The following is a 16,129-nucleotide window of genomic DNA, read 5'->3' as shown; positions in this document are numbered from 1 at the left end:
AAATTTAGAGCTGCCACAGGCCATCCTCTCTCAGCCAGCCAGGAAGAACTACTCGCACTGACTGGCCTGTGAAGGCCCAGGCGTGCTCAGCTGCCCACGAAGGGCTTTCCTGGTCCAGGGGCCCAGCAGCCGCGCCTGCACAAGGCTCCGTGAAGTCGCTACGGTACGGCGGGAGCCCCAGGTTGGGCAGCCACTCGTTGCCAGTCCACTCGTGGTTCATGCCTCAGGCCGTGAGGGTCTGCTTTTAATAACTAAGAATGATTAATTCAGGAAAAAATAAAAAAAACCCACGGAAGCAGTCACAAGGGCCATTTATCATCTTGAAAATGGATTTTTAAACAATTACATATTCTCAAAGGCTAAGCTAAAGACAACATTATTGCTCATAACTTCAAAATAATTTGATCTTTTATTTGTTACCTTTTAAATTCGCTGGCAAAATTTTATGCAAAGAAATTATACCATTAAAAGTCTGACTCATCTGTGCCAAAAAAATTAACCTATCTGTCAAACCGTAAGTGCAGTTGTGTGGTAGTTTGAGCTTTCTTTGGTATTCCTTTCTTTGGGATTGGAATGAAGACTGACCTTTTCCAGTCCTGTGGCCACTGCTGAGTTTTCCAAATTTGCTGGCATATTGAGTGCAGCACTTTCACAGCATCATCTTTCAGGATCTGAAATAGCTCAACTGGAATTCCATCACCTCCACAAGCTTTGTTCGTAGTGATGCTTTCTAAGGCCCACTTGACTTCACATTCCAAGATGTCTGGCTCTAGGTCAGTGATCACGTTATCGTGACTATCTTGGTCGTGAAGATCTTTTTTGTACAGTTCTTCTGTGTATTCTTGCCACCTCTTCTTAATATCTTCTGCTTCTGTTAGGTCCATACCATTTCTGTCCTTTATCGAGCCCATCTTTGCATGAAATGTTCCCTTGGTATCTCTAATTTTCCTGAAGAGATCTCTTGTTTTTCCTATTCTGTTGTTTTCCTCTATTTCTTTGCATTGATCGCTGAGGAAGGCTTTCTTATCTCTCCTTGCTATTCTTTGGAACTCTGCATTCAGATGCTTATATCTATCCTTTTCACTTCTCTTCTAGTCACAGCTATTTGTAAGGCCTCCTCAGATAGCCATTTTGCTTTTTTGCATTTCTTTTCCATGGGGATGGTCTTGGTCCCTGTCTCCTGCACAATATCAAAAACCTCCATCCATAGTTAATCAGGCACTCTGTCTATCAGATCTAGTCCCTTAAATCTATTTTTCACTTCCACTGTATTTGATTTAGGTCATATCTGAATGGTCTAGTGGTTTTCCCTACTTTCTTCAATTTCAGTCTGAATTTGGTAATAAGGAATTCATGACCTGAGCCGCAGTCAGCTCCTGGTCTTGTTTTTGCAAACTGTATACAGCTTCTCCATCTTTGGCTGCAAAGAATATAATCAATCTGATTTTGCTGTTGACCATCTGGCGATGTCCATGTGTAGAGTCTTCTCTTGTGTTTTTAAAAGAGGGTGTTTGTTATGACCAGTGAGTTCTCTTGACAAAACTCTATTAGCCTTTGCCCTGCTTCATTCCGTGCTCCAAGGCCAAATTTGCCTGTTACTCCAGGTGTTTCTTAACTTCCTACTTTTGCATTCCAGTCCCTTATAATGAAAAGGACATCTTTTTTGGGTGCTAGTTCTAAAAGGTCTTGTACGTCTTCATTGAACCATTCAACTTCGGCTTCTTCAGCATTACTGGTTGGGGCGTAGGCTTGGATTACTTGTAATATTGAATGGTTTTCCTTGGAAACGAACAGAGATCATTCTGTCGTTTTTGAGTTTGCATCCAAGTACTGCCTTTCGGACTCTTTTGTTGACCATGATGGCTACTCCATTTCTTCTAGGGGATTCCTGCCCACAGTAGTAGATATAATGGGCATCTGAGTTAAATTCACCCATTCCAGTCCATTTAAGTTCACTGATTCCTGGAATGTCTACGTTCACTCTTGCCATCTCCTGTTTGACCACTTCCAATTTGCCTTGATTCATGGACCTAACATTCCAGGTTCCTATGCAATATTGCTCTTTACAGCATCGGACCTTGCTTCTATCACTAGTCACATCCACAACTGGGTACTGGTTTTGCTTTGGCTCCATCCATTCTTTCTGGAGTTATTTCTCCACTGATCTCCAGTAGCATACTGGACACCTACCGACCTGGGGAATTCCTCATTCAGTATCCTATCATTTTGCCTTTTGATACTGTTCATGGGGTTCTCAAGGCAAGTATACTGAAGTGGTTTGCCATTCCCTTCTCCTGTGGACCACATTCTGTCAGAACCGCACAACTGCACTCATCTCACACACTAGTAAAGTCACGCTCAAAATTCTCCAAGCCAGGCTTCAGCAATACGTGAACCGTGAACTTCCAGACGTTCAAGCTGGTTTTAGAAAAAGCAGAGGAACCAGAGATCAAATTGCCAACATCCGCTGGATCATGGAAAAAGCAAGAGAGTTCCAGAAAAACGTCTATTTCTGCTTCATTGACCATGCCAAAGCCTTTGACTGTGTGGATCACAATAAACTGTGGAAAATTCTGAAAGAGATGGGAATACCAAAACACCTGAACTGCCTCTTGAGAAACCTGTGTGCAGGTCAGGAAGCAACAGTTAGAACTGGGCATGGAACAACAGACTGGTTCCAAATAGGAAAAGGAGTACATCAAGGCTGTATATTGTCACCCTGCTTATTTATTGTTCTATTCCTTTGTTTGTTGTGGTTTTTTTAGATTCTACATATAAGGATATGATACTGTGTTTATCTTTCTCTGACTTACTTCACTTAGCATGTTATGTTGCTGTGAAAGTCACTCAGTCCTGTCCTACTCTTTGCAACCCCATGGATACAGTCCGTGGAATCCTCCAGGCCAGAATACTGAAATGGGTAGCCTTTCCCTTCTACAGGGGATCTTCCCAACCCAGGGATCAAACCTAGGTCTCCTGCATTGTGGGCAGATTCTTTACCAGCTGAGCCACAAGGGAAGCCCAAGAATACTGGAGTGGGTAGCCTATCCCTTCTCCAGCGGATCTTCCCAGCCCAGGAGTTGAACTGGGGTCTCCTGCATTGCAGGCGGATTCTTTACCAACCGAACTAGCAGGGAATCACTTAGCATAATGCACTCCAAGTCCAACCAGGTGGCTGCAAAAGGCAATATTTCATCCTTTTTATGGCTGAGTAGTATTCCATTGCGTCTGGTGTCCTCTTAAACAGGTTTCATCCTCACATTGCCCAGGACCAGTCCCCTCCCTGCCAATGCCATGCACTGAGGCCAGGTTATCTCTTCACTCCCTCCATCCCTCGCTCTTTGCCATTAAACTAAAGACAGGCCCATCCCATTTGGGCTCATTATCCCCCAGGAGACTGGGGAGATGTGTTTGGGACTCTCAAGGTCACTTTGTCCCTTTACCCCCTGGGATTTGGGTCCAGGCTGCTTTCAGGGTCTCCCTACCCCATGAGTGCAGCATCACTTAGGTATGTACGTGTGGGTAAAGGAATAGTTTGGTGGGGGGGTTCCCTGGGCCACCATTTTTCAGCTCGTTTCTTCGGAAGAGCTGCCTTTACAGGCAACACAAGCTATTCCTCACTCTACAACTTTACCTCGTTTCCATTTTAGAAACTGAGGGGAAACACAGAAGACTGTTGAAATAAAGCTAGACTTAACTGGGTGGAATGGGGACATTTGCTTTGCTTATCTGAGGAGTCACTGGGCAGCTCAGAGGAATGCAGTGACAGTGGTTCTCAGGGACCAGGGGGTCCCTTATTCCACTCTTTGGGGGTGAGAGTGTTGCTGGAGATGGCACTGAATAAGACGACCGGCCCTTCCCTTGCCACCCAAGCACCTTGGTGATCCCGAGGCCATTGCTGTGCACACCCGCATTTCTGTCCAGGTTGGTCGCATAACATGACGGCCCCAATCACTGCATCCCCTAACTGCAAGGCCCTTGATCTGAAACCCCTCCCCTGCTGCCCCCATAATTCAATCTTGGTGTGACATTGTTGTCACCCCCTTGCACCTCCTACAAGGGTCATGAAGTTTCAGAATCAAAAAATAACCGAAAAATACAGTGATATTTTTAAAAGTGTTTCAGGTCAGGAAAACTTTTCTTCCAGCAAAATCTTACACAGGAGGCCCACAATGTAAAACAAGGGGAAAATGGCAGATGGGGGTCTTACCCCCATGACTCGGCTCCCACAGGAAGCTGTGTGTGACCTGCAGGCGCCCGCCTTGCTCACAGATGAGGATACATGGGGGTGACAGGTGCACAGCCAGCAGAGGCTGGGAGGGGTGGATCCGGGAGCCACAGCTCCCTGGCCATTGTCCGTGGGGCTCGGTGTGGGCATTCTGCTCTCTTGGCAGGGCGTGGGTTCAGTGGGGATCAGGCAGGATGGGGGCACTGGGAGGGACAGGAACTGCATTCCCAATCCTATTGGGATTGTTTCCCCTAATATCCCTTCTCCCCAGGGATGCTGTGTGCTCGCTGAGATCTGGACTTTGCTGCTCTTCCATCCAGAGTTCAAAGTCATCAGCCATTCCTTTGGGGGTGGGGTGGCAATTGTCGTGGTCTATGCGCAGGTTGGAAAAGAATTTCCAGACACGGGGCAGAATGAGAGGAGAAGAGAGTTTACTAGAGCAGGAGATGCTGTTAGACCAATGGGCTGGCTCAAGACAGAGACAGCGCCTTTCGTGGGCTGGTAGCCAATTTTTATAGCCGCAAGAGAAAGAAACTTCCTGCTAGAAGGGTGGTGTTAGGTGATTGGTTAGGATGCTGTAGGATGGGTATTTTTGTCTAATGTGGGGTTAGGGAGCTGGCCAGTTTAGAGCAGGGGGGCTCGTGATAACACAGCTTCCCTGGTGGCTCAGACGGTAAAGAATCTGCCTGCAGTGAAGGAGACGTGGATCTGATCCCTGGGTCAGGGAGGATCCCCTGGAGAAGGGAATGGAAACCCACTCCAGTATTCTGGCCTGGAGGATTCCATGGACAGGGGAGCCTGGCGGGCTAGAGCCATGGGATGACTTTGGTAAAGGACTCCACGGGGATGAGAGAAAAGGAGGCAGGGTGATCGGTGATGAAGGAGGAGAGTAAGAGAAGCCCGGGGATTAGCCTGAGAGGGAGGCCAGAGGACTGAGCTTTTTCTACAGCCCTCTGTCTGAATTCTGGGGTGCTCTCCTTCCTTCCCTCCTGCACCCCCTAGGGTTCCAGAAGCAGCCAGCACCCCTCATCTTTAACAAGCACCCTGATCTCAGCTTTGCTCCCCTCTTTCTCCTCAGGAGGACCTTACCACCCTGCCGAGTGCTGCCTCACCTATGTGAGCCGGGCAGTCCCCCGGCAGCGTGTTTCAAGCTATTATGAGACCAGCAGCCAGTGCTCCAAGCCTGGGATCGTGTAGGTGGCAGCCACACACCGCCCTGGGGGAGGGGGAGCCCGTAGGGCTGGGAGCACGGTGGGGTAGGGGAGGGGGGAGAATGCAGGATGGGTGCTCCCAGAGTGCTCTCAGGTGTGTTCATAGAGAGAAGCAGCACAAGGTGGGGTGGGGGAAAGCAGACTTGGGGCTCTGGGGCCATTGGGGGGCCTGCTGGGCCAGGAGGAAGCTGGGCCCATGGATAAGGGTGTGGGGGGCAGGGGAAGGGGGGGCAAGGGACACTTCCTGGGTAGGGCAAGGAGACTGGATGGGTCTAAGGGGCCCTGAGGTGCTGGAGGGTGTATCTCAGAAAAGACGCTGGCCCTGGGCTGCCTCTAACTAAGGAAGGGGAACCAGTCTGGGCAGGATGAGGAATCTGTGAAGAAGAAAGGACAGGCTCTCGCTTCCTGGCTCCCGGAGCCTCGGTTGGTCATCCTTATCCCCTCTTGTTCCACAGCTTCATCACCAAGAAGGGCCATTACATCTGTGCCAACCCCCGTGATGGCTGGGTCCGGGACTATATCAAGGAACTGGAGGAGTGACCCAGAAGTAATGAAGGACACAGCTCGGGATTTAAAGAGAGCGGGTTGAACCGCACTCCCCTTCTCCCAACTCAGCCCTAGTCGCCTCCTGGGAGCTGCCCTGAATTGAATGAATTAAAGACCAGTCAGGCCCTTCTCTGCCCTCATTCATTTCTACTAAATATCCCCACTGGCAGCGGACTTGAGGACACTGGTGAGCCCAGCCACGCGTGCTCTGGCAGGGCAGCTCAGGGTGCTGCCCTCAGCCTCATGCTTCACTCTGCAGAAGTTTGGCCAGACCCTGGTGCAAAAAGAAATGGGTCAGGTCTGCCATGGAGGTAGAGACAAACTGAGCAGGAAGTGAGGAAGACATGCTATGTAAAGGCTACCTTGAGATAGCAGTGACCACAATAAAGCAGATACTATTTTTATAGCACCTCCATAGTCCAGACACTCTGCTAAAGCCGTCTATGTGCATTCATCTATTTAAGCTTCACAAGGAAAGCTTGATTTTGCAGCTAAATCTTCATAAACACCTCTCTATAACAGTCAAATTCCATACATAGTCTTCATTGTATGCTTTTCCCAAGGCCTTTGTCCCCTGCCGGCTAAGAAAGGAATGATTGATGGACAAATTTTATCGACTTCTTCCCCATCCACATACACACATCAGGTTGCACTATATTGTTTTATTCATTTTTGTGTACTGCACAAGGCATAGCAAAAAGTCTGGCCCACATCAGGTGCTCAGGAAGTGAATGGATGAGTGGTAGATGCATGGTTGGGTGGTGGATGAACGGGTGGATGGATGAATGCATAGATGAATGAATGGATGGTGCATAGATGGATGGGTGGATGGATAGATGCATAGATGGGCGGGTGGATAAATGGATGACTAGATCAGTGAATGGATGGATGGGAGGATGGATGGATGGATGGATAGTGGATGGTGGATGAATGGGTGGATGGATGCATAAATGGATAGGTGGACAGATAGGTGGATGGATGTATAGATGGGTGGATGGATGGATAGTGGATGAATGGGTGGATGGATGCATAAATGGATGGATGGGTAGATGGGTGGATGGATGGATGGATAGTGGGTTGTAGATTAATGGGTGGATGGATGGATAGATGGGTGGACAGATGGGGGATGGATGGATGGATAGTGGATGGTGGATGAATGGGCGGATGGATGCATAAATGGATGGATGAGTGGATAGATGGGTGGAAGGATAGTGGATGGTGGATGAATGGGTGGATGGATGCATAAATGGATGGATGGATAGATGGGTGGATGGATAGTGAATGGTGGATGAATGGGTGGATGGATGAGTGCATAGATGGGTGGATGAATGGATGGTGGATGGGTGGATAGACGGAATGAGAAAGGAACCAAGAGGAAGCTTATGCTCCAGCTGACCCCAAAGGCTCTCAGACCGCTCTTCCCGGTTCAAGGAGCTCTGCATACACGGAGGAAGAGCACACCCAGTGTAGGCACTGTGACCACACTCCCTGGTCTCCAGCCCTCCACAAAGACCACGAGGGGGCCTGGAGCAAAGGCACAGCAGGCTTCCTCATACCTCCTCTCCTCCACAAACAGAGGTTAAGGGGGTATCTCATATACCTACCCCTCTACCCTCATAAAAAGCCACAGCCTTACCACCACTAACTGCCTTGAACCCACCAGGGCTAATTGCATTGCCTGTTTTTCCCTATTTTATAAGCAGTCTTGCCAAACAGCAAGACCCACAAGGAGTTTTGACGTCCTTGTTTCCCCACACACCGCCCCCCTCCCCCGACAACTCCCATCTCTTGAAACACTCCCTCATGCCTCTAGAGGTCAGTCCATCAAAGATCAAATCCTCTCACTTCTCTGAAAGCTGCCTTCAGCCTGGAACAGGGTTCTGAGGCAGTCTGAAAAGAGAAGATACTGATTGGCAGGTCCGTGTGCCCACGCTAAGTCATTTTGTAGCCTACCAAGCCCCTCTACTGGAGTGGGTTGCCATGCCCTCCTCCAGGGTATCTTCCCGACCCAGGGATCAAACCTGCATCTTCTGCAACTCCTGCACTGTGGGCGGATTCTTTATCATCGAGCCACCAGGGAAGCCCGAGGGGGCAGGTCCAGCTTTAGCCAAAGCCAAGGGTAGAAGCTGGAACTCTGGAACCCAGAAGCAGGTTGTCAGGTTCACCGTGTTGCACGGCCCTCTGCCGGCCATGATTGGCCGCGGTGGCAGATTGGATTAACCCACACTGAGGGCACCCAGGCTTTCCAGGTGGCGCTAGGGGTAAAGAACTCACCTGCCAATGCCAGAGACCTAAAAAAAAGGTGGTTTGATCCCTGGGTTAGAAAGATCCCCTGGAAGAGGATATGGCAACCCACTCCAGTATTCTTGCCTGGTGGGCTACAGTCCATGGGGTCGCAAATAGTTGGACATGACTGAAGAGACTTTACCCGCACGCACGAGGGCATCCAGGAGGGATCAGCCGATTAGACCTGAAACTGGTTCCCAGTCCAAGGTCCAAAGAGGTAAATGAGAGCATCGACAAATGAGACAAACATTTCAGCAAACAGGGACCCAAAGATCTGACACTTTAGGAACTGGGGGAAGAGTCTTAGTGGCATAATCCGCAACAAACACGTGTGAGTTCCACCGTGTTGTCCTTGGACAGGGGCGGCGGGAGCATTCTCTTCCGAGGCCACTGAACCCGACCCTTGCCTCAGTCTGTGCTCTCGCTAACCCTGCTTTCCGTTTGCCTCCCGAAGACTGGGCACCTGGGGAAAAGGTCGGTTCAACTCTCCGTCTTCTTTCCCAAAGTAGAGATGAGGGCAGGGAACATGATGAAGCCACACAGATTCTGTTTTCAGGACTACCTATCTGGCTCCATGGTGAGGAATCCACCTGCCAATGCAGGAGACGTAGGTTCAATCCCTGGGTCAAAAATCTCCACTGGAGGAGGGCATGGCAACCCACCCCAGTATTCTGGCCTGAAGAATCCCACAGAGGAGCCTGGTGGGTTACAGTCCAAGGGGCCACAAAGAGTCAAGTCGACTTAGCAAGTAAACGCATCTGCCTCCTACCCATGTGAGATTTATTTAGCCTCTCTAAGCCTCAGGGGCCTCATCTGCAAAATGGGAATAAAGTCTCTTCTCCCCTCTGTGAATTTTAAGTAAAATAGGGCCTGAAGTGTGCTGACACCCAGCACGTGTTCTCCACACTTTCCCTTTCTCTTTTCCTTCAGGCAGATGCAAATATTAGCAAACAACTGTGCACCAGACCCCGCCCTCCAGTGACCCCCTTCCAGCGTCTCTCCTCCCCCACCCACTCTGAAGTGGTCAGCATCCAGAGAGCTGAGGGCCCCGCGTGGACGACCAGCAAGGAAGGAGACTGTGTCCGCCCAGCCTCCCCTGGAGCCTGACTGCCAACCGAGAGGATGAAGGTCTCCGTGGCTGCCCTCTTTCTCCTCATCCTCACCATCACTTCTGCTGTTCACAGTCAGCCAAGTGAGTCCACCTGTCCCTGGAGGGCGGCACCGAGGAAAGGGAACAGGGAGCGGGCAGCGAGGTGATGCCAAGAGTGCTCTCAGGTCTCCGTCATCAGCCCCAGGTCCCCTCCACTCCTGCACCCAGAGCTGCTGCGCACCAGCCCCTTGTAAGCAGAGCTGAGCTGTGGTCCAGATCCGCTGGGGTTGGGCTGTTTCGGGAAGCTGGGTCGAAGTCACATCAGGAGTCCTGCGGACACAGCAGGAATGATCATTTAGGAGGAAGAGCCAAGGAAGGAGCGAAAGGGACAATCATAAACGTATGTGATGAGGAGGAAGGCGAGCCAAGTGGGTGGGAAAAGCCATTCCCTGGCAGGATAGGACCAAGGGAGTCAGGGAGGCCGGCGGAGGGACGTTTGGGGCTAAGCCCAAGACAGGGAGTCTGAAGCTAGACACCCCTTGCGGGCAGAGTCTGTTGTAGATTTCTGGGACAATCATGGCAGCCAAAAGACGCCCCAATGGGATGCCCACATGTGCCATTTGAGGGTTTCTGGACCCCTGTCTCCATCTCCCAGCCTAGGGCTAAAACATGTTTGTAGAAAAGAGAAAAGGGGTTGAAGGAGATTGAAAGGCTTTGGAGCCATGAGATGGATGCATGGGCTCTGCCTCTACCAGCATTTATCAGAGTTGGTGACAGGCAAGGGACCAGAGACTCAGGCCATCTCTCAGTGCATACCTGCCTTCAATGGCCCCAGCCCTTGCTCTCTCCCTAAGGCTTCCCTTGGCGCATAGTCTGGCTGGATTCTGCCTTTGTGAACACTCGGGGCAGCGAGGGTCACACACACCGTGTAATCTGCCCACACACTCTCAGGATGCCCCTGGTCTTTGTAAACATCGCCTTAGAGAACCAGGGTCACTGCGGGTAGAGGTGCTTCCTGGGGATGGGAGGGGGCAGCAGTGCCCTTCGGGAAGGTCAGGCAGGAAGAAAAATGGCCCAACCAAAGCATGGATCAGCCAAATGGTGCCCTGGAGACGTCTCAAGGTCTGGGGGCTGGGGAAGGTGATATCCTTGAATGATGAGCAGTCAGGGGAGCTCAAGGGAGACAGCGCTACCAGCCAACCAGGTCTGGCCTCTGGGAATGTCAGAGAGAGGGGGAGAGAGCACTTTCCAGGCCAGTAGAGTGGCCATTACCACCATTAGCTCTTTTAAAAAAAAAGAAGAAGTTTTTATTTTGTATTGGAGTACAGCCATTAACAATGTTGTGATAATTTCAGGTGGACAGCAAAGGAACTCAGCCATATGTATCCGTCTAAGCATTCTCCCTACCATCAGCTCGTAGTCACAAGCACCGACACTTTCCACGCCAGACTCTGAGTTAAGGGTTTTGCAAGCATTTTCTCAGCTCATCCTCACCACGATCCTAGGACATAACTTTTTTTTCTTATTATTGATTTATGTTTATTGAAGTATAGTTGATTTACAATGTTGTTAATTCCTATTATACAGCAAAGTGATTTGGTTGTACATATATATATGCCTTCTTTTTAAATATTGTTTCGTTATGGTGTGTCATAGGATATTTTGTTACTTGCAGAATAATTGTTTTACAATGTTGTGTTTGTTCCTGCTGGCCAATGCTGTGAATCAGCTGTATGTCTGCACACATCCTCACCCTCTTGGGCCTCCCTCCCACCCATCATCCCACCCCTCTACGTCAACACAGAGCACCTAGCTGACGCCCTAGGTTATACAGCAGCTTCCCACTAGCTATCTGTTTTACACAGGATAGCGTATATATGTCAAGGCTACTCTCTCAATTCATCCTGCCTTCTCCTTCCGCTATTGCATAGGATGGAACATTTTTACCTTCATTTAATGGGTGAAGACATCCAAAGAGGTTAAGAAATTTGCCCGTGATTCAAGTCATTTAGTCAAGACTCCAACCCATGCTGTCAGGCCCCAAAACTTAAAACACAAGCCTTTTCCCCTTGCCCTGACTTCTCCTGTTCATCCCTGTATCTCAGCCTCCCCCGCCCCCGACCTCAGCTTCTCTGGTGCCTCTAGGACAGAATCCGGGCTCCCCGACATAGTTCAGAAGGGGTGCAGACCTCCCCGCCCTCTTTAATATCCTCTTCCTACTTCTTCCTTCCCACCTTGCCCTGCGGCTCCTGGAACTGCTCTATCCTCCCAGACATGCTGGACTTCCCCCACCTCAGGCCTCCACATATTTCTTTCTTCCAGATCCCATGACCCCTCTGTCTGCCTAAGTCCTGCTCGTCCCTCAGGAATCCGCTCAGACACCACCTGCTGTGGGACTTCTTCCTCAACCACCCAGGCTGGGTTAGGCGCTCCTTGTTCTGTTCCCATAGCCCCTTGCAGCAAATTCTACTCTATCCCAGACCACATTCTCTTGTAGTGTTTATCTTTTCACTTTGCTTTTACACCCAGACTGGTCTGTAGGGCACACAAGAGTAGCGACTGTATCTTCCACATGTTCTAACCCCCATAGAGCCTGGCTTGTAATAGGAGCTCAATACGTGTTTGCCCAGTCAAGTTCATCAGCAAATGTGAATCCCCCCGTCCTTTGTACTTCATGAAGCTCAGTCTAGAGGCTGAATGATCTATAGAAGAGTCATCTTTTTCACTTGTCTGTTACCCATCCAGCTACCATCAATCCCTGCTGACAGATGGCTTTGCCATCAGAAGAACGGACAAAATGCAAGAGATGGGAGATGGAGGTGGGCAGCCATGGGCTCCCTCTCTGCCTTCTTAACTCAGCTTTCAATGTCATTCCCTCAGAAATCCCTGAGTCGGTGAACCCTCCACCCACCTGCTGCCTGAAGTGTCATTAGAAAGTATTGCCAAGAAAACTGGTGGTGGGATACAGACAGGCCCTCAACTGTTACCTGCCAGCAATCAGGTAAGCACCGTCCTGCAGACATTTACAGGGAGCGGGAAGGGGAGCCCAAGGCTGGATCGGGGTACACGGAACCAAGTATCTGTGCTAGAACAGGGGAGTAGCAGTTAAGGGACCTGGGCTTTGACTCTCACAGGACAGGCCTGGGTTTTATTCTAGACTTTGCCACTTACAGAGGCACGTGGCTGGTTCATGTGGTCCAAGAAACGGTGGCCATAATGGAACCCGAGCCTGACAGTCTAGGTTGAATGGAGAAGGGCTGAAAAAAGAGATGATGAGGTCTAGAGGCCAGAGAGGGGGGCTTTTTGAGGGGACCCAGACAAGGGGGGGCCCTAGGGAGGTGGTACAGGGCACAAGGCAAGCCCCTGGTGAGCTAGAAGTGAGGGTGTGTGGACTGGACCCTTAACTGCTCCGGGGCCCCTGATGGTCTAACTCTGCCCCCACAGCTTCATCACCAAGAGAAAACAAGAGATCTGTAACAACGCCGACCACGACTGGGTTCAAGAGTACATCAAGGATCCCAGACGTCCTCTGCAGCCTCCCAGGAGGTTGGCCTGGGTTAACATCACCAGATGGGTGGAAGGTCAAGCCCAGATCCACAACTTGCCGTGGTGGTCAGGCCTCCAACGGAGCCCAAGTTTGACGTGGGGATGGTGTAACCCTGTGAAAACGCAGGCAACCTTGTTGTCTGAATGAAAAGAGTCACATTCAGAGAAACAGGCCAGAGATTCAAAACACTAAAACATTTCAAATATAGTCTCAGTCTCCCAAGGTTGCGGGAGAAGGGCAGGGATACATCCTTAACGCTCAGTACAGCACTTTCACATCCTCTTCCTTGTCTTGCTTTCAGACCCTCACCTCCCTCCAATGCACCGGCCCATCCTGAATGATCGTGTCCCACTTCCCAACAGCCAAACCACCTCTGGCTCTCTCTGGCCTCCCACTCATTAAGAGACTCACGGGACTCTTGACTTTTCCTGTCCACCCTTATCCTTTTTCTAGATCTCTTTTTTATTCTATTATGCTTTTAAAACCTAACCTTTTGGAACTGCCCTGGTGGTCCAGTGGCTAGGACTCCGTGCTCCCAGTGCAGGGGGCCCAGGTTCAATCCTGGTCAGGGGACTAGATCCCACCCATTGCAACTAAAAAACCCCTCATGCCGCAACTAAGACCCAAGGCAGCCAAATAAACAAAAATTAAAAACAGAAAACCTAACCTTTTCTTATGGGAATAGTCAAATGCTAATGACTTTTGTCCCTCTTGCTGAGGCTTTGCTGAATTCCCCAATATTGGGTCTTCCCCAGGGTGATGTGGGTGCAGATGGTGCTGAAACAAAAGAGGAGGTGTCAATCCCTAGGTCCCTCCCACTGCAAGCTTTGTAGCACAGGGAAGGGCATTTGGCTAGGCTGGGGGTAAAAATCCTGGTCCAAAACTCAACCATTCAGTAAACACAATTTCCTTTATTGCCAACTTTGTTTCTAACTCCCTGACTGCCTCCTTTCTGCTGGGATGGCAGAAACTTAACCTCAGTTTTTTCAGGGTCTTCACATTCCCCCGAGAAATTTCTCCATTTGAGGAACTGGAGCTTTTACATGGCACCGAGGTCAGAGGTGGGGGGCTTCCCTGGTGCCTCAGATGGTAAAGAATCTGCCTGTAATGCAAAAGACCTGACTTTGATTCCTGGGTTAAGGAAGATTCCCCTGAAGAAGGTAATGGCATTCTATGCCAGTATTCTTGCCTGGAGAATTCCATAGATGGAGGAGCCTGGCAGGTGACAGGTGATCGCTAAGAGTAGGACGTGACTGAGTGGCTAACACTTTCACTTTATTCTTTTTCCAGACGTGGATTATTGTTTATCCCTCCTCCCTACCTCTCTGTCCCCAGCTCAACAATAGGGAGTGGACTCAGACAAAATACAACATTCCCCCAAAATGGTGTCGTGAAGCCAAAGCAAAGTCAGGCAACTAAAGCTATATGCTGCTGCTGCTAAGTCGCTTCAGTCGTGTCCAACTCTGTGCCACCCCATAGACGGCAGCTCTCCAGGCTCCCCCGTCCCTGGGATTCTCCAGGCAAGAACACTGGAGTGGGTTGCCATTTCCTTCTCCAATGCATGAAGGTGAAAAGTGAAAGTGAAGTCGCTCAGTCGTGTCCGACTGTTAGCGACCCCATGGACTGCAGCCCACCAGGCTCCTCTGTCCATGGGAGTTTCCAGGCAAGAGTACTGGAGTGGGCTGCCATTGCCTTCTCCAAAAGCTATATAGAGAAACGAATTTGGTGAAGTGATCATTGGGAAGACTGGGCTTCCAATGACTTGGATTCTGCTAAACTGACCCAAGCCTGCCCCCAGTGGTCCCCAGTGGTACTACATTATCCTGCCTCCTTGCTCCCCGACCCCAACTGAAGCTAACCCACCCAGATGCCACCTGACCCCAGCTGACCAATCACTCTCTCTTAGATGAACTTCGGACCTGAGAAACTAGCCCTGGAGCATTGTCCCAAGGGAAGGGGTCTATGAACTCGTCCGGTGAAGCCCCTGGAGCTGCCCTGTCCCTACTCCAGGCTTGGAGGTTTGGCTAACCTCAGTTCCATGAGATACCCCAGCATTCTTTCCATTATTCCTGTTTGTTTTGTGTGTTGGTTTGAATTCCTAAAGGACCATGGTGGCATTTAGCACCTCTGCAATAACATTTTGTTGGTTTAGGTCAGTTCTGTTGTGTGTGTTCACACGTACCCAACATTTTTACCATATTTAAGTGTACAATTCAGTGGCACTGAGTACTTCCATGTTGTCATGCAACCCTCACCACTATCCAGCTCCAGAACTTTTTCCTCACCCCAGACTGAAACCTCTCTTCCCTCTAAACAATCCTGTCCCCCTCCTCCCTCCCCCCAGCCCTTAGGAACCGCTGTTCTACTTTCCATCACTATGAACTTGATTCCTCTAGGTACCTCTTGGCTCATTTCACATAGCACAATGTTTTCAAAATGTATCCATGTTGTCAGGGTTTCATTCCTTGCTAGGCCTGAATGATATTTCATTGTCTGTATCTACCCTGTTTTGTTCATTCATTAATCTGTCCACGGGCACCTGGGTACCCCCTTTTCTTTACACGAGCTCGAGTTAGCAGGTCTTAGCTTCTGTCATTTGTGCCAAAAGCACTTTAACTCCTGTACTGACCTGTCAATCACCACACTGGCCAGGCAGGAGCTTGGGCAGGTAAGGGCCTCAGACTCTGACCCTCCCCTTTGTCCCAGACAGAAGTCAGTGCTCCCTTCTCGTCCCTCCCTGGCTGTGCGTTCCTACTTCTGGATCCAGGGATTTCTCTCCACAATTCCTGCAATCAAAGCTAACTGTAATCAAACATCCTCCAGGAGCTCACAGCCCAGCGATGACAGAATCACCGACAGATACAACATAGCCAAGCTGGACCTTTGCTTGCTGGAGCCAGAGTGAACATGGAGAGGGGGCAGGGCTTGGACTGACACAGGAGCCAGACCATGTTCGGTGTGTACAGCCAAGCAGGAAGTTTCAAAGTCCTTCACCAGCGCCAGGGTCAAAATCAGTGAACTTGAGTTCAAAGGCCTGAGGGACAAGCTGAGGCTGAAAACAGGAAGCACAGGCTAGGGCTAGGATTCTAGCAAGCCGGAATAGAAATGTCATTATGTGTCTTTTTTTTTTTAATCTATCAGAAGAGTTCAGAGTTGAGATGTCAGTCCAAGTCCAAAAATCTAATTGAAAAATCTGTATACAAAGTCAAATTGTCTTCCCA

General features: G+C 49.9%; 1 protein-coding gene and 1 pseudogene across 1 annotated transcript; both read left to right on the top strand.

Moving 5' to 3' along the window:
• The first annotated feature begins 218 nt into the window (after positions 1–218).
• Positions 219–5,992, top strand: LOC148775526 (C-C motif chemokine 14-like). The gene is made up of 3 exons (XM_088843606.1): positions 219–230; positions 5,231–5,421; positions 5,895–5,992. The coding sequence occupies exons 1-3, from the start codon at positions 219–221 to the stop codon at positions 5,977–5,979; spliced, it is 288 nt and encodes a 95-aa protein (XP_088699732.1). The 3' UTR covers positions 5,980–5,992.
• A 3,401-nt stretch (positions 5,993–9,393) lies between these two features.
• LOC148775525 (C-C motif chemokine 16-like) lies at positions 9,394–15,813 on the top strand (annotated as a pseudogene).
• The last annotated feature ends 316 nt before the right edge of the window (positions 15,814–16,129 follow it).

Source organism: Moschus berezovskii, chromosome 14, assembly GCF_049115385.1.
Source record: "Moschus berezovskii isolate FMDL1 chromosome 14, NW_MosBer_1.0, whole genome shotgun sequence".
Classification (NCBI taxonomy): Eukaryota; Metazoa; Chordata; class Mammalia; order Artiodactyla; family Moschidae; genus Moschus; species Moschus berezovskii.
The sequence above is the reverse complement of the archived record's forward strand: the minus strand, read 5'-3'. Positions and strand labels throughout refer to the sequence as shown.

Excerpts from the sequence above, each read along its gene's own strand:
- LOC148775526 (XM_088843606.1), top strand. Across the intron at positions 5,422-5,894 it reads TGCTCCAAGCCTGGGATCGT|CTTCATCACCAAGAAGGGCC; the intron begins GTAGGTGGCAGC and ends CTTGTTCCACAG.